General features: G+C 45.2%; 1 protein-coding gene across 6 annotated transcripts in view; it reads left to right on the forward strand.

The window, feature by feature from the left end:
* Positions 1-19,068, forward strand: part of TNRC6C (trinucleotide repeat containing adaptor 6C) — a 153,102-nt gene that overhangs the window by 86,222 nt on the left and 47,812 nt on the right. For all 6 annotated transcript variants that reach the window (XM_072781755.1, XM_072781752.1, XM_072781756.1 and 3 more), the window contains one exon: positions 9,377-11,983. In XM_072781755.1, coding sequence (XP_072637856.1) covers positions 9,377-11,983 — 2,607 coding nt within the window. The remainder of the gene's footprint in view (positions 1-9,376; positions 11,984-19,068) is intronic.

Raw genomic sequence — 19,068 nt, forward strand, 5'->3', positions numbered from 1 at the left:
CACAGAACAAGGGAAAGAATTGTGGGAAGTGAGGTCCCCAGAAAGGATCAAGCCTAGCTGGCTGCTTAAAGACTTCAGTCTTTATGTTAGGAAGCCTTTGACGTGTTCAAGTAGGCATTCGTGATCTGCTGGATGTCCATTTGGAAAGAATACTTGGTGTAGAACACCCTGGAGAGGGGGAGAGGAGGGTATGCAGAGGCTGCTGCAGAGCTATTACAATCAGGAAATGAGGGAGCTTGAATGGGGGTGTTCACGGGGAGATTTTGTTTCCCTATTCTTTTTAAGTTGTATTTATTTATTGTAAGTAATCTCTACACCCAATGTGGGGCTCAAACTCACAACCCCAGAATCAAGAGTCGAGTGTTCTTTTAACGGAGCCAGCCAAGTGCCCCTCTGTTTCTCATTTTTAAACATGATTATAGAGATACTCAATATGTAAACTCACAGGCATGACTTGATCCTCCTCTTCTGTTGTTTCAGATATTGGGCATGTTTGTAGAAGTGACTTTCCTTCCTGCCCATACTGCCACATCAATGTTGATCCTCCTTTGCTATTCTATTCCAGAGCTCTTTATCTCAAACCCTGGGAAGGAATGAACATCAGCAGGAGTTTTCTCATTGTGGTGATCATTTCTTGAGAAGTTGGACATACTTGTTAGAAACAGCCCAGCTGTGTTGGCATCTCTGATACCCTGGATATACCTTGGTGTTTTATTTATTTTATTTTTTTTTAGGATTTTATTTATTTATTCATGAGAGAGAGAGAGAGACAGACCGACAGACAGACATAGGCAGAGGGAGAAGCAGGCTTCTCATAGGGATCCTGATGTGGGACTCGATGCTTGGACTCCGGGGATCATGCTCTGGGCCAAAGGCGGATGCTTAACCACTGAGCCACCCAGGCGTCCCTACCTTGGTGTTATTATTGTGTTTTTGTTTTTGTTTTTGTTTTTAATCTTAATGACTGGCGTCTTTTTGAAATTTGAGATTTTTAAATTTATGTAAATGAAAAAAATTACTTCCTCACATGATTATCTCCTTAATGCCATTGTTAGCCTTTGGTCCTTGCCTATTTGTTTTTCTTGTAAATATCTAAAGGGAAAGAACTATCTGAAAGTACAGAACTTAAATATTAGCATTAGCCTCTTACTACCTCATAGAGAAGTTTATAAATTGCTTTTTCCTAGAGAATGTTATATAGCTCCAAATATAAAAACCTAGATTTATTTATTTTTCTCATTAGCAACAACATTGCCCTATATTTTATCATCTCATTGTGTCTAAAATTAAGTGTTTTGGGCACCTGGGTGGCTCAGTCGATTAAGTGTCCAACTCTTGGTTTTGGCTCAGGTTATGATCTTGGGGTCCTGGGACTGAGCCCCACGTCAGGCTCTGTGTTCAGTGGGGAGTCTGCTTGAGATTCTTTGTATCTGCCTCCCCCAAAACCAATCAATCAAAAAAAGTAATGTTTTTTAAAAATGAAATTAAATGTTTTGGCTCATTCTTGCATTCATATTTCTTCTTTACACTTTCATATTTTGATTATAAATATTTATGGAAAATTCCAAAACAAAATAATCTGAGTAGCAGGATGGCATATGTTGGAATTGTTCTGCAGTTTTATTGAAAGCTCATTGGGTTTTATGTTTTTTTTTTTTAAGATTTTATTTATTCATGATAGACACAGAGAGAGAGAGAGAGAGAGAGAGAGTCAGAGACACAGGCAGAGGGAGAAGCAGCCTCCATGCAAGGAGCCAGACGTAGGACTTGATCCCGGGACTCCCAAGATCACACCCTGGGCTGAAGGCAGGTACTGAACCACTGAGCCACCCAGGGATCCCCGGTTTTATGTTTTTTTATTTCCAGACAATGTAGTGCTTTGTCTCTGATTCTGTTCATTTTAAACATAATAAATTAAACAGTTTGATTATTAAAATGTCTTTGCTTTACATGTGAAAAGAAGCTCAACATTACTAATCATTAAGGAGATGCAAATCCAGGGACGCCTGGGTGACTCAGTGGTTAAGCGTCTGCCTTCCGCCCAGGGCGTGATCCTGGAGTTCCATGGGGCTCCCCACAGGGAGTCTGCTTCTCCCTCTGCCTATGTGTCTCTCTCTCTCTCTCTCTCTCTCTCTCTCTCTCTCTCGTTCTGTTGCTCATGGATAATAAAATCTTTCAAAAAAAAAAAAAGAAGGAAATTGCCAATCCAAATCCCAATGAGATACCACTTCACAACCATCGATGGCTGCTATTCAGACAGAAGTTAACAAATGTGGTCAAGGGTGTGAAGCAAATGGAGCCCTTGTGTCCTGCTGGTAGGAATGTTTACCATGGTGCAGCCACTGTGGAAGACAACATGGCAGTTCTTCAAAAAATTAAACCTAGGTTTACCGTATGATCCAGCTGTACTGTTTCTGGAGGTGCACCCAAAAGAATTGAAAGCAGGGACTGGAACAGATACTTGTACACTCATGTTTATAGTAGCATTATTCATAATAGCCAAAGGGTGGAAACAACTCAAATCACCCATGGATGAGTAAGTGGGTAAACAAAGTGTAGTGTATACATAGAGTAGAATATGATTCAGCCTTAAAAAGGAGGAAGGAGGTTCTGACACCTGCTACAATGTGAATGGACCTTGAGAACATGATGCTGAAGGGGCATCTGAGTGGCTCAGTTGGTTAAGTATCTGCCTTTGGCTCAGGTCATGATCTCAGGATCCTGGGATGGAGTCCCACAGCTGGCTCCCTGCTCAGTGGGTAACTTGCTTCTCCCTCTCCTTTCCCTCTCCCTCTGTTCTCTCCCTCTCTCAAATAAATAAACTATTAAAAAAAAAAACAACAACAACAACCTTGATGCTGTGAGAAATAAGCCAGACAGAAAAGGACAAATACTGTTCAATTCTGTTTATAGGAAGTATGAGGAATAGTCAGGGCCTGCAGGAGGGGTGAGTGGCATTCTTGTGTCACAGGTCACACTTTGAGGTTGGGATGATGGATAATGCTGATGCTTGTACAGCATGGATATACTTAAAGCCACCAACTTGCGTACTTCCAAAAGGTTAAGATGGGAAATGTGTATTTTACCACATTACAGAGAAATCTTGGCTTTGATACTAGGGTTGGGATTGAATCTGCCAGATATGCGGCGTGGTACTTTTGTGTGTAATTCTCATGTTATCGTGTAGTGTATGGCAGCTCTAGACATCGTCCAGTTTGCAGCTAAGAACCTGAGGGATTATATAGTCTGTCCTCATCTTTGTGGAGCAGAGAAGGGACTTGGTGTTGTTCAGATAGTGAGCAGCTTTAGCTGGAGCTCAGCTTTGTTCTGTACGTAAGTGCTTTACTGGTTCCCTACTGTGCAGCAGGCATGATGGCTGTAAAACAGCTCTCCAGGACCCGCCTCCAGAACTAGGCTTAATTCAATGGCCAGATTGGTAATTTTGATCACATTGAGTCTCTTTGCATGAAGTTCACACAGTCTTCTAACAGTACAGGCTTGATCTGTTCTCTTCATTACATCCCTACTGGCTAGTAGAACTGGCTGCTCACCTTGGGTGCCTTTTGGGATTCCATTTATGTCACTTCATTTGATATCACAATTAAGCACGTAAAGTTTTTTTTCAAATTTTTTGAAATATTTTCAAGATAAAAGTACACAGAAAATAATATAACTGTGTCCAGAATACAGATGTAACATAATCTTTTGCCATATTTGCTTTAGAACTCTATTTTAGAAATGGTACAGATGTTGCTCCATCCTATTCTCATCTCCCCCAAAAGGAATCAATCCTTATGTTATGTGTGAAATGATGTCTTGCAGTGTTCAAGTATGTTTCCTGGTTACTGATGAGATCGGTTACTTTTTCATGTGTTGGTGGCTGTTGAGGGGGTCCTCTTCTCTGGATTGCCTCTTCCTGTCATTTTCCCTCCTTTTTTGGATTGTTGGTCTTTTTCTAATTGAGTTAGGCATTCTTTATCCTTTATTCTGTTCTCTCTTCTTCCTGTCTGTGGCTTATATTTTAGCTTCCTTTATGTGGTATCTGCTGCCATACAGATGTTTTTAATTTTTTTTTTTTTTTTAATTTATGATGGTCACAGAGAGAGAGAGAGAGAGAGAGAGAGAGAGGCAGAGACACGGGCAGAGGGAGAAGCAGGCTCCATGCACCGGGAGCCCGATGTGGGATTCGATCCCAGGTCTCCAGGATCGCGCCCCAGGCCAAAGGCAGGCGCCAAACCGCTGCGCCACCCAGGGATCCCTAGATGTTTTTAATATTAAGAGTCAAATTTATCAGCTCTTAAGGAAGGCGAGTGTCCCAGGTCATAGAAGTTGCCTCCTGTACTTCCTTATTGAGCTTTAAAAAGTTTTGCTTTTCGTAATTAGGTCTTTAATCCATCTAGAGCTGATTTTTCTGTATGATCGAAGGCAAGGATCTTATTTTTTCCACCTGTCCCAACAGCATTTATTAGCTGGTCCTTCCTTTCTCCACTGACTTGGGATGCTATCCTTCTTATCCATCAAGGATGCAAACACATTTTTTTTTTTTTAAAGATTTTATTTATTTATTCATGATAGTCACACAGAGGGAGACAGAGAGGCAGAGACACAGGCAGAGGGAGAAGCAGGCTCCATGCACCGGGAGCCCGACGTGGGATTCGATCCCGGGTCTCCAGGATCATGCCCCGGGCCAAAGGCAGGCACCAAACCGCTGCGCCACCCAGGGATCCCCAAATACATTTTTTAAACCTGACGCATAACTGAGTGTGAGTCCAGCAGATTGGGGGCTGAGCTGTAGACAAAAGGCATTCCACACAAACCCTCTAGACTATTAAGAAAGAGCTGAATCTTTTGCATTGTGACCTATTCATGGGATAGAAAAAAATATTATGTATTCAAAAGGTACTCCAGGTCTGGGAAAGAATGCATTGGTAAGCCAGGTTGGTTACCTCCTGCTGTCTGCATGTGGGTTGCAGTGAGTACTGTCCTGGTCCTGGTGTATCCTATCCTTGAGGGAATCAAGACTGATAGGAGGAAAAAAAAAAAAAAAAGACTGATAGGAGAACAAACTGGGGGAGATGTGCTGATAATAACCGATAATCTCTGTTTTTTTTTACCTTGGTCTTATTTTCTGCATTAAATAAGTGAATGGCTCATTTATCTCTTTAAAGTAGTTATTACAGGGCTGCCTGGGTGGCTCAGCGATTGGGCATCTGCCTTTTGCTCAGGGTGTGATCCCGGGATTGGGGATCAAGTCCCGCTTCAGGCTCCTTGCAAAAAGAGCCTGCTTCTCCCTCTGCCTATGTCTCTGCCTCACTCTCTGTGTCTCTCATGAATAAATAAAATAAACATTAAAAAAAAAACAAAGTAGTTATTACAAAAGCTAGTTTTTATAGCACATGAAAAAGCATTGGGGGGAATTGCTATAAACCAGGGTTGCAGAGCCAGCCCTAGTATTTGGCAGCAAAAAATTAGATCCTAAAGTTTTGTGTTGCCTGGCTTTGTTTTTCCTTTGTCGTTTCACCTGGAAGTACCTACTTCAAAATTAATGTGGTTTAATGCTGCACCTTTCATCTCTGACTTCTTTCTTTCATTCGGACCTCTTAATCCCTTTCACGGATTTCATCCATCCTCCAACCCCCTTCCCTCTGGCAACTACCAGTTCTCTGTATTTATGAGTCTATTTGAGTCTATTACTGTCTTTTTGTTGTTTGTTTTCTTATTTTTCATTTGCTTTTTAGATTCCATATGTAAGTGAATTCATACAGTATCTGTCTCTGACACATTTCATTTAACTTATTTCATTTAGCATAAGACCCTCTAGGTCCTTCCATGTTTCTAGGAATGGCAAGATCCCATCCTTTCTTTTTTTTTTTTTTTTTAATAACATTTTATTTATTCATTTCAGAGAGAGAAAGAGCAAGCATGAGCAGGGAGAGGGGCAGAGGGAGAAGCAGACTCCATGCTGAGCAGAGAACCTGCTTTAGGGCTCAGTCCTAGCATCCTGGGATCATGACTTGAGCAAACACTTAACCAACTCAGCTGCCCAAGTGCCCCAAGAACCCATCCTTTCTTATGGCTGAGTAATAAATATTCCATTATGTATATATGTGTGTGTATATATATTTTTGCCCATTCATCTATTAATGGACACTTGGATTACTTCCATATTTTAGCTGTCATGAATAAAGCTGTGGTAAACATAGGAGTTCATCTGCTTTTTTTGTTGTTGTTTTTTTTGTTTTTGGAATTAGTGTTTTCATTTTCTTAGGGTAAATACCCAGAAGTAGAATTAGTAGATTGTATGGTACTTCTATTTTTAGTTTTTTAAGGAGCCTCCATACTGCTTTCCAGAGTGGCTACACCAGTTCGCACTCTGACTCAACAATGTATGTGAATTGTTGTATCCTTTTTTTTTTTTTTTTAAAGATTTTATTTATTTATTCATGATAGTCACACAGAGAAAGACAGAGAGGCAGAGACACAGGCAGAGGGAGAAGCAGGCTCCATGCACCGGGAGCCCGATGTGGGACTCGATCCCGGGTCTCCAGGATCACGCCCCGGGCCAAAGGCAGGCACCAAACCGCTGCGCCACCCAGGGATCCCCGTATCTTGTCTTTTTGATTGGTATAGGGTGATGTCTCATTGTGATTTGGACTTTCATTTCCCTGATGATAAGTAATGCTGAATATCTCTTCATGTGTCGGTTGGCCATCTATGTGTCTTCTTTGGAAAAAATGTTCAGGTCCTCTGCCCATTTTTTTTTTCAAAGATTTTATTTTATTTTAGTGGGGGAAGGAGAGAGAAAGAGAATCTCAAGCAGACTCCATGCTGAGCACGAGCCTATCGCACTGCTTGATCTCATGACCCTTAGATCATGACTGGCACTGAAATCAAGAGTCACTTAATCAACTGAGCCAACCAAGCACCCCTCCTCTGCCCATTTTTTAATCTAATTATTTGAGTTTCGGGGCACCTGGGCGGCACAGTTGGTAAAGTGTCTGCCTTTAACTCAGGTCATAATCTCCAGGCCCCGGGATCAAGCCCCACATTGGGCTCCTTGCTCAGTAGAGGTCTGCTTCTCTCTCTCTCTCTCTCCCCTCTGCACTTCCCCACCACTCGTACTCTCTTTCTTTCAAATAAATAAAATCTTAAAAAAAAAAAAAAAAAGATTATTGGGGTTTCTTGATGTTGAGTTGTACCAGTTCTGCATATATTTTGAATATTAACCCCTTGTCAGATATGTCATTTGCAAATATTTTATCTCTCAGTAGCTTGCCTTTTCATCATATTGCTGCACACAGAGAGCCAAATTCGGAACTCATTACATCTCTTTTAAATCCAACAACAAGGGCAGCCCCGGTGGTGCAGCAGTTTAGCACCGCCTGCAGCCCGGGGTGTGATCCTGGAGACTGGGGATCGAGTCCCACATCGGGCTCCCTGCGTGGAGCCTGCTTCTCCCTCTGCCTGTGTCTCTGCCTCTCTCTCTCTCTCTCTCTCTTTCTCTCTCTGTGTCTCTATGAATAAATAAATAAAATCTTTAAAAAAAATAAATTTGACAACAAAAACTGTTTGCTATTTTTTTTTAAGGTTGAAGTTGTCTCTAGGACATTCTTTGTAGCAATAGTGATCATTTCTTACACACTTCCCATTTTCCTTTTAGCTCCATTAAACTTTAAGAGAATTTTCTGTGGGGAAACCCAGTTCTACTGCCTGGGAATAAGATTTTTCTTGTTAAAAATTTGAAGAAAAAGTTCTAAAAGAGAAGAAATATTTTACTGCTTGTCATCTGTACATCATGCTGTTTGAAAAAACCATCAGGGATTTCTAAGCTGTGTGAGTTTGTTGCATGCATAGGTTAAATTAGTCTTTCTGTATTACTTTTATTAGGTTTTGAGTGATCCATACCTCAGATAGAGTCTGCTGGAAAATTCACTGGAGTATAAGTTGGATTCCAATGTTAGAAGTAGTCAAAAAACTAGAAATCCTAGGAAATAAAATGCAGATGCCAAATACTGGATTCTATAAAAGGATCATAAGGGTGAAACAAAATGAATGCTAGAATGGAATATAGTGCATCATGTTATTCTTTGGTCTCCAGTACAAACACTATATGATTCAAGGAGATGGAGAACAAGCGGAGAAGATTCTCAGAGTTATTTGTGTTTAATAATAGTAAACTGTAGTTGCTGGTAAAAACAGAAAGTAATATAAATGTAATTAACTGTTTCTAACCGTCCATACTCTTGATAACATAAGATAGCACTTTTTTTAAAATTTTTTTTAAATTTTTTTTTTTTTTTTTTTGTTTTTTTTATTTATGATAGTCACAGAGAGAGAGAGAGAGAGAGGCAGAGACACAAGCAGAGGGAGAAGCAGGCTCCATGCACCGGCAGCCCGATGTGGGATTCGATCCCGGGTCTCCAGGATCGCGCCCTGGGCCAAAGGCAGGCGCCAAACCGCTGTGCCACCCAGGGATCCCCAGCACTTTTTTTTTTTAAAGATTTTATTTATTTATTCACGAGAGACACAGAGAGCGAGCAGAGGGAGAAGCAGGCTCCATACCCTGGGCTGAAGGTGGCTCTAAACCGCTGAGCCACCGGGGCTGCCCAAGATAGCACTTTCTAATGCCTCTTCTCTCTCTTCCTCTGTCCCTCACCCCCAAAATATTGGTTCTATTATATGGTTCTGCACGGTATTTACAGTTTTTTCCCACTAAATGAGCCGTGTAGCCCCAGTTGGAGGTCTTGAAGAGAACTATAAACTGTATTGACAGACCCACGTGAACATGTCACCACAGCCGGAGTATGTTCGGGTGTGGCACAGTCACATAAATTTCCAGCCTGCTGCATTCCAGTTACACAGCTTCCTTTCCTCCAGATGCTCTTAGAGATGCTCATGTGCTCATGTGTGCTGTGAGTCTCCTCAAAAGGGATAATAGTGTGGTGTAGCGGTGAGGATAAATATAACTTTAGAAACATTAGCTCTTTCTTTTTAAAAAAGATTTTATTTATTCGTGAGAGACACACATACACAGAGAGAGAGAGAGAGAGAGAGAGAGAGACACAGGCAGAGGAAGAAGCAGGGTCCACGCAGGAAGCCTGATGTGAAACTCGATCCTGGGACTCCAGGATCGTGCCCTGGGCCGAAGGCAGGCGCTAAACCCCCGAGCCACCGAGGGATCCCAGATTAGCTCTTTTTTAAACGGGAACGTATTATGAAGGCAGGTAACTTTTTTCTCAAGTCCTTTTTTAGCATTTGTCATTCCACATTGAAACTGGAAATAAAGAGAGCTTTCCCCCCCCAAAGACTATTTCACAGCAGATTCATTGACAAGTGGGAGGAAGATCTGATTCTGAATGTGTTTCATGTTTTTCAGATCTCGGTCACGGTGGATTGGCAGATCACTATGAAAGTTCCCACTGGGGACAGCAGCCCACGTACAGAGGTGAAGCCAGCAGCAGCTGGGATAAAGTGATAATAGACAGGACTGACAAGGAGGCGTGGCCTTCCATCACAGGAGCAGAGACTGAATCTGCCTCAGAATGTACTACAGACACTGACTCTGCCTCCAACTGTGGCTCAGAGAACAGTAGCATGGCTACAGGGAGTGCCCAGGGCACCTTCACTGGACATACCAAGAAGACAAATGGCAATAATGGCACCAATGGTGCACTCGTCCAAAGCCCTTCTAATCAGAGTGCCCTTGGAGCAGGGGGCGCCAGCGGTAATGGCAATGGAGCCAGAGTGTGGGGCGTAGCCACAGGCTCCAGCTCCGGCCCCACTCACTGCTCTCTCGGTGCCGGGGATGGAAAAATGGACAACATGATTGGAGATGGGAGAAGTCAGAGTTGCTGGGGTGCTTCCAACTCCAATACTGGCATTAATCTTAACCTTAACCCCAATGCCAACCCAGCTGCCTGGCCTGTACTTGGACACGAAGGAACTGTGGCAACAGGCAACCCTTCCAGTATTTGTAGTCCGGTCAGTGCCATAGGTCAAAATACGGGCAACCAGAATGGGAACCCAACAGGCACTTTAGGTGCTTGGGGAAACTTGCTGCCGCAAGAGAGCACAGAACCACAAACGTCCACTTCTCAGAATGTGTCTTTCAGCGTACAACCTCAGAACCTTAACACTGATGGACCAAATAACACTAACCCCATGAACTCTTCACCAAACCCTGTCAATGCAATGCAGACAAACGGACTGCCAAACTGGGGCATGGCTGTTGGTATGGGGGCCATCATCCCGCCCCACCTGCAGGGCCTTCCTGGTGCTAATGGATCATCAGTTTCTCAAGTCAGTGGGAGCGGTGGTGAAGGAATCAGCAGCTCTGTGTGGGGACTGTCCCCAGGTAACCCTGCCACAGGAAGTAGCAATTCTGGGTTCAATCAGGGGAATGGAGACACTGTGAACTCAGCATTGAGTGCTAAACAAAATGGATCCAGCAGTGCTGTGCAGAAGGAAGGAAGTGGAGGAAATGCCTGGGACTCTGGCCCTCCTGCTGGTCCCGGACTCCTTGCCTGGGGACGGGGCAGTGGCAGCAACAGCAGCGTTAGTCATATCCATTCGGGGGCTTGGGGCCACCCCAGCCGGAGCACCTCTAACGGTGTGAATGGGGAATGGGGCAAGCCCCCAAACCAGCATTCCAACAGTGACATCAATGGGAAAGGATCAACAGGGTGGGACAGTCCGAGTGTTAGCAGCCAGAATCCTGCCATGCAGCCTGGTGGCGAACACATGAACTCTTGGGCCAAAGCTGCATCTTCTGGAACAACAGCGAGTGAGGGAAGTAGCGACGGTTCTGGCAGTCACAACGAAGGAAGCTCCGGGAGGGAAGGAGCAGAAGGCCGAAGGCGAGATAAAGGGATGATAGACCAGGGGCACATCCAATTGCCAAGGAACGATCTTGACCCAAGAGTTCTGTCTAATACTGGTTGGGGACAGACTCCAGTAAAACAAAACACTGCCTGGGAATTTGAAGAGTCCCCTAGGTCTGAGAGAAAAAATGACAATGGGACAGAGGCCTGGGGCTGTGCCGCTACTCAGCCTTCAAACTCAGGGGGGAAGAGTGATGGGTCCATCGTGAACAGTACAAATACCTCTTCAGTGTCCGGGTGGGCCAGCGCACCGCCCGCTGCTGGGCCAGCAAACACAGGCTGGGGAGACAGCAGCAACAAAGCGCCAAATGGCCCAGGGGTTTGGGGGGACTCGATAAGCTCTACTGCTGTTAATAATGCTGCTGCTGCCTCCAAGAGTGGCCATGCTTGGAGTGGGACCGTAAATCAGGAGGATAAGTCGCCCACCTGGGGGGAGCCTCAGAAACCCAAATCTCAGAACTGGGGAGACGGACAAAAATCTAATCCAGCCTGGAGTGCAGGAGGGGGAGATTGGACAGATTCATCTTCTGTCCTCGGACACTTGGGGGATGGGAAAAAAAATGGTTCTGGATGGGATGCTGACAGTAATCGGTCAGGGTCTGGTTGGAATGATGCCACCAGGTCTGGGACCAGTGGCTGGGGTAATGGCACAAATGCAAAGGTGAATCCAGGGACAAACTGGGGAGAGTCTTTAAAACCTGGCCCCCAACAGAACTGGGCAGGTAAACCCCAAGACAACAATGTGAGTAACTGGGGAGGAGCCGCTTCCGTTAAACAGACAGGAACTGGGTGGATTGGGGGGCCAGTCCCTGTCAAACAAAAGGACAGCAGTGAGGCCACAGGCTGGGAGGAACCTTCTCCACCATCCATTCGACGCAAAATGGAAATTGATGATGGTACCTCAGCTTGGGGTGACCCAAGCAACTACAACAATAAAACTGTAAACATGTGGGATAGAAACAATCCAGGCCTGCAGAGCAGCACCACGGCCGCTGCCACCACCACCACCACCACCACCACGAGCAGCAGCACAGACCTGGTCGAGACGCCACCGCCACACCAGGCCAGCACCCAGCTGAATCGGTCACCACTGCTTGGTCCAGGTACGGAGGGCATTTGAGGTAACTTTAGAAGGTAAAAATGTCATTTATTCTCATTAAGTGTGTAGACACAGTCTTATGCTGTTTCTGTATAGCCAAGGACATTAATCCAAGCGCTCTTCACCTTGTGGCATTGTACTTAAATATTATCCCAAGAGCGTAGATAAGGTAGGATTCTCTGATAGTTTTCCACTTGGGAAAGAAAGATATTCGGCACTTTCAGCGTTAAGGAGAGTAAAGAAGAAATAAATCCTCTTCAGGAAAGATTGGGGACTGTTATGTTAGCTGGTGTATAGTTAAAAAGTCTTCATTTCCTTATGGGATGAGCCAGGGGTCCTCGAGCCCAGCCCTGGCTAGAAGTGCATGGGAGCTAAGGGTCTGGGGGACCAGTTGCCAAGATCTCTGGTGCCGTCAGGCTGTGGGGAAGCCCGTGCATTGGTAGCTGTGGGCCTCCGCAGGTGTTCCTGATGTGTGGTTGGCACTGAAACAAAATCGTTCGTGTAGCCTGAGTGGCATTATGCAGTACAAGTCGTATTATGAGTCCAGCTGGAAGAAAAATCCTAAAATTAAACTAAAACTTGGATTTTGAGTTCCTGCTTTGTGCAAGGTGCTCTGTTGGACACTGGGCAGAAGAGAGTCTTCCCAGACCAGACCAGAGTCTTCCCACAGGGGGCATGAGTTGTGACGAAATACACACACAAGACGCACCAGCAGGGCTCTCACAAGAGCTGCCAGCACCCCACTTTCTCAATAGGATATCAGCTCTTGGCCCGTGGTCTGACTGTGCTCCAGGCAGAATTGGCCGGGGCAGTGAGAACTGGACTCACCAAATCGCCAAACCAGAAGGATAATCCAGTCCAAGTCAGGGCATCTTGCTCAGGGTCTTCCTCCCCTGTCTGCATTCTCCCCACGCAGCTAGAGACCTCTGCATCAAGGCCCTCCCACCCTGAGCCCTTCTTTCCTGGCAGAGCCACCATCGAGTCTTCTTAGACTGAGCCTCCATCAGCCTCCCTCCAGTTGGCTGTAATTACTCCTGTAGCATTGTCCTCTGGGACTCTACAAAGCAAGGCGGAGCTTCTTGTCCCCTGTTGAGGAATTCCAGACAACAGCACGTAGTTATCATGTCCCATCTCCCCATTCTCCAGGAAATATTCCTGACTCCTTACCACTATTCCTCATAATCGTGGTTTTAAATCCTTTGTGTTGTCATCTGGAAAAGCTGTGCCTTGTGGGGATCTTTGTGCCCAGAACTGATGGCACTGGTTTACAAGTGCAGTTTTAACAAGTGTAGAATTAGTTGAGACCATAGCTTCCCTCACTCCTAAAAACCCTACTCCTGGTGGTGAACTCTAAGTTGTATTTAGCCCTTTTGAGCCATGTCACACTATTTGTCCTAAATTCAGTTTAGAATCTGAATTTTTTTTTGTTAAGATAACGGTGAAGCCCTTCCTCACTCAGGACGATTCTTGTGCACTTGGTCACTTGGTCCCTAGTGTAGAACTTGGGCCCTGGTAAACTTTTGGATTGCAATCCTCTGACCTGTTGAGATCTTTTTGAACCCTGATTCTGTAATCAACGTATTAGTTATTCCTTTCCGTTTTCTACCATCCCTAAGTTTTCATAAACATGCCATAAAGATAAGAATATGAATAGAGTCCTTTCTCCAGGGTCACTCAGGCAGCTTATATATGGAATCAAATTCGCATCCAGAATCCAACCTACAAGGGAGTTTGGAAAGTGGCATGTTTTAGCTGTGGACCTCTGTAATATGGGAATGCTCACAGAAAGCAGTAGAATGGATTCTGAGTCCCTGTTGCCTCTGTCATATGCCAAGATATAGATTAAAAAAAGATCATTCTATCAAACATCATTCAAACAGGTATGCCAGGTATGAATAAAGAATCACTGGTGCTTCCCTACTACCTGGTACCAGAGCGCCATCAGAAACCCAGCTGAGGTTGGTACTTCCATTCCTCTGGCTCTGACTTCCCAACCTCCTCAGTCCCAGGATTTGTGATCACCCAACAGAGCCCTATAGTTAGTAAGGCATAGTAAGGAACTACAGGGCTCTCGTACCCCTCTACGTTAGTGCTTCTAGAACTGGTACCTTCATCTTTTTATTTGGCATACGCTCGTTCAACATAAATCATTGAACACTATTGTGTGCCAGGCATAGCAGTATGCTCAGTTTGAAATCTGCTTTGGATTCTTTTTGCCCTCCCTCTCCCCCACTCCTTCCTCTGTATGCACTCGCATGTGCTCACTCACTCTCTAAATACATTTAAAAAAAAAAGAGAGAGAGAGACTACTAGAAAGGAGCCAATAGAGAGGGAGAATGGATGCAAAGGGAGGAGATCCTGTATCCAGCTGAGAGGAGTGCTTCCCCTACTTATAGAGGAAGCTAGGGTGTCTGTAGCCAGAGGGTGACAGGTACCTTCCAGGGGATCTTTTTCTCTAAGTGTCAAGGGTACTAGTCTCGAGTGCAGATGGGGAAGGTAAGAGTAGAGGTGTGATCAGAAGTGAAGTTTGCATTAGCCCACGTAGGAAGTAGAGCAGAGGGCTTACCAGATGCCACCAAAGGGCTGCTGGACAGTGTTCAGGACCAAGAGGTCACAGATTCATGGGAGATGAACATTCATTTATCCAGCGTGTGTGTATCAGGACCCAGCATGTGCCATGTAGCACTCTGGTTTGGGGAGCTGCAGGACAGGAGGAGGCAGGTCCTGGTGGGAGTTCAGTGCGGCAAGGGGGGGCCAAGGCACCGTGGGTTAGCAAGCATGTAGCAGTGTGTCAGGTGGCAAGGGTGTTGCAGAGAAGGAAGCCAGGCAGGGGCAGCGGAGGCAGAGATGGTCATCTTGTGGAGGGAGGGCAGCCTGAGCGTGTGAGGAACTGTTTGGTCTTCACTAAGCACTGAGCAGCTGGAGCAAAAGGAGGCTGTCCTCCCATCTGAGTTGAAATACCACAGTGCTCCAGAGCCTCCCCTGGCCTACCCGCTGGATGGGACCCCTCTGCCTCCTTAGATTCCTTGGCAATGAATTCACTTTTACCCCTCTGAGACACCATGTCAGGAGTCCTTAATGGAGCTTGACTGCTGTAGCCTCTGCACGCACTTCTGTCCCTAGATCAAAGGTCAAAAACCTGCTGGTCTGTGGGCTGCACCCAATCCCACAAATGTGCCTTATTGGCCCACATCTTTCATGTGAATCAACATTTTTAATGAAAATGAAAATTTCAGATTCCTGGCTTCTTCTGGAAACTGGGAAAGTCTGATCCCCTGGATTCGGATAGCAGCAGCAGTCAGCTAGAGTGGCTGACTTTAAATAAGGCCCGTGCTTTCTAGTTCACCACACTCCCCACCACCCGCTTTTGTACCTCACCACTGAGGCTTGGAGCGGCGGCCATTGGTCATCAGGCTTGTGTTCTCGTTCTTTTGAGATGGGCTTGTCTGTTAGCTCTCTGGGGTGTTGGAATTTGTGACTCTTGTTTTTCACTAAGACGTGACTAACATTTCTAAGCACTTCAAAATTGTATAAAGTGCTTGAGGGAATGAGGGGCAGCAAAAAGGAAGAAAGGTAGCTGATGCCAAAAATGGAGGGATATGGACACAGACGTGGCAGTGTCTAGTGGAGAAATGGTAACGTAGAAGTAGCCAGTTGATTAGCATTGCAGGAGAGGTGTGCACAGAGCACTCTGAGAACAATCAGTGGGTAAAAATAACCATCATGTCCCACCTTCCCAAGACCAAATCTCACAGGTCACGGTTTGAGCCCCCTCATGCTGCTCATAGTCTTCTGGAAAGGCTCCAGCAGAAGCATGCCCTTGTGAACTGGGGCCTCAGTGATGAGCATGGCCTGACAGTGCTTGGTGACCACACGCAGTGTATCTTCACACATCTCGTGTAATCCTTATGCCCCTGGGCCTCAGCTTATGGAGGTCAAGTGGCTCACAGAGGGTGCACATGTGGCAAGGTCTCAGATGTGTTACATACACCTTGTCTGCTGCAATCTCTACTATCTTACATCTGCAACACCGAACAGAGATTGGAACCGTGCCAAGTTAGTGATTTTTTTTTTCCCTCTTTGATCTGTTATTCTTTGAATCTACTCTTACTGGTGTTTAGTGGACAAAGAATGTGAGCTTTACCCTGGGTAAAGGCATTTTTGTTTCGTTAGAAGGGCCAAAATCATTCTTTTATATGAAAAATATTTCTAGATAATTTTTTAAAAGATTTTATCTATTTATTCATGAGAGACACAGAGAGACAGAGACATAGGCAGAGGGAGAAGCAGGCTCCCTGCTGGAAGCCCAATGCAGTAGTCAATCCCAGGACCCCGGGATCATGATCTGAGCCAAAGGCAGACGCTCAACTACTGAGCCACCTAGCCGTCCCCATAGATGATTTTTTAACAAATTGCACATCTTATCACCCAGCAGAAAAGAAGGGAAATGTGATCCATCTAGCCAGGTCAACTGTTTGTTTTCCTTGCCTCCCCTCCAGCCCTTAGGCCGTACACATACGTGTGATCTTTGTGGTTGTAGCAGTAGCTTGGAGCAGCTGGGAATTTTGTTTTACCACCTAACAGAGACAAAAAAGACCAACGTTTTCGCTGTAGTCCACCCCATGTGAAAACTGCCCAGTCAAGTGTGTGGCGCTGTAATGATGGGGTTGCTGCCCCATGGCCCCACCTACCGCAGGAGTCTCTTTCCCTCCACGAGACTGAGCAGCCACATCAAGGTGGTCTTCCTTCCCCATGTCACCTGCAATGCTCTCCCCCAGGCCTGAAGCAGGCACTCTAAGCAGTGAGGACAGAGCTCATTGCTCTCGGGGGTTACAGGTGATAGAAGCCTGGCACTCTCCCAACCTGGCAGACTGAGCAGTTCTTTAAGCTGATAGAAGGAGCAGTCATGCTGTCAACGCCAGTATCCCCCTAATGATGACAGCACACTGGTTCTTTTGTTTAAAAGATTTTATTTATTCTCTGGAGACCCAGAGAAAAGGCAGAGACACAGGCAGAGGGAGAAGCAGGCACCTGACAGGGAGCTTGATGTGGGACTCGATCCCAGAACTCTGGGATCACGTCCTGGGCTGAATGCAAACGCTCAACTGCTGAGCCACCCAGGCATCCCACTCTGGTTCCTTTTGGTCCTCCATTCGGCAGTACAGACATCAGTTCATGGCCCTCCTCGTGGGGGTTGTGACATCTAGGCAGCCCGGATCAGTGATGACAGCAGCAATCACAGCACCCGCTAGGCTGTGGGTTTGCTCGTTGTGGCTTGATGACTTGCCCAGACTGGTTTTCATAAATCTACGGGGTTTCTGCACTCCCAACAAAGCCATGCACCTGGCTAACTGATGAAATTTCTACTCTTTATAAAGTTGTTCTTTTACAAGTATTCTGTGATTTTGCTATTGGCCTTGCTGACTTTACAGAAATCTGCACCTTTGTCTGAGTTCAGGTGTTAAGTTGTTGATCATCACCACTTAAGAGTAATGATCTGTGAGGACACCTGGGTGGCTCAGTCAGCTAAGCATCTGACTCTTGTTTTCGGCTCAGGTCTTGATCTCAGGATCCAATTCAGGCCCCACGTTGGGCTCCATGCTGAGCATAGAGCCTACTTCAAACAAAAAATAGGACTGTTCTCTAAGGTTATTGATCTCTGTCTTACCAAATATGTTTCCTTAATTACATTTTTTGTGTGTGTCTGGTTTTATAGAAGTAAATGCCATAGGACAGTCATTTTTGTCCCATTCTTGTTAAACTGATATCAATTCATTTTCTGATGAGCCTGAGGAAAACAGATAGTAATTTAAGAAATGCAGCATAGCTTCATAAACTGGATTTTTTGGACCTGCTGCAAACCCATTTGGGAGATAGAACACAGTAATAAGCTAGAAAAATGTCCCTATATCTGTCTTTTCATCAGAGATGGTAAGCTGCCAGAGCAGAACTCATGAGACTGTTCTTAACATGGTGTGTGTCGAGTTGTGTCGGATGACACGACATAGTACCTGCTCCTTAATGTTGCCCCAGTGACATACTGGGGGCAGACCTGCAGGACCTGCTGACTTTTGTGCCCTAATGTGGCAAGAAGCTATCAAAGTCTTAGAGAACCAGTGTGTTATTTTGACAGTTACTGGAGGTGTGGCCAAAAGTGAGGAAGTGCAAACATAGCATTTACTTATGTTTCTAAGAGAATGAAAGTGGATCCTAAAAATACTAACCAGCCTGATTAGAACACTTAGAAATAAATATTCTGGTGCTTAAAAAAATCAGTTTTTAGACACAGGAGAACATTGAATATTAACTAATATAACTTTTGATGAAAAACAGATCCTCACTGTAGGCTCTGAATCTAACAATGAGATGGGGGGAGAATCTCAGGGTGAACTCTGTCCGGTTTCACTGAAGCATTTAGAGAGATACTTTAAAAGGGACTGGAGGGTCCGAGTAGAGAGATCACTATCACATACAATTAATTTAGAGTCAAATAGGAAGGCCATTATAGACTAGATCTGAGCTAAACCAGCAGCATAGTGTGGTTGTGTCTTCCAGTGATGACCGGAAGTGAAAGCATCACTGCCATAGACCAGTCAGTAAGCTGGGACTGTACTACTAATGTTGACCTTACTCCAGAATATTTTTTTATTCATTTTACTACCAGTTCTCCCCAGCTTCTCAGACATGTCTCACCTTCAGTGGGCATTGCAACAGCAGTGCCAAGGTACTCACTGTAGTTGCTCTCTGCAGGTTAGAGAAGGCTCCAGCCAGAGGCAAACTTAACTTTGCATTTGGGTACTTTAGTCACTGATACTATGTTTGCTTTATCGCTTTGTTTTCTGGCACATATATTATAACAAAAGGCAGAGATTGTGTGAGTTAATCATGGAAGAGGCATATCCTCCATCTGATAAACTAAAACTTGGAAGAAAGTGGGTTTAGGAATCCTCTGCCTAGGGGATCCCTGGGTGGCTCAGTGGTTTAGCGCCTGCCTTCAGCCCAGGGCATCATACTGGAGTCCCAGGATCGAGTCTCACGTCGGGCTCCCTGCATGGAGCCTGCTTCTCCCTCTGCCCGTGTCTCTTCCTC

The sequence above is a fragment of the Canis lupus genome, chromosome 16 (assembly GCF_048164855.1).
Source record: "Canis lupus baileyi chromosome 16, mCanLup2.hap1, whole genome shotgun sequence".
NCBI lineage: Eukaryota > Metazoa > Chordata > Mammalia > Carnivora > Canidae > Canis > Canis lupus.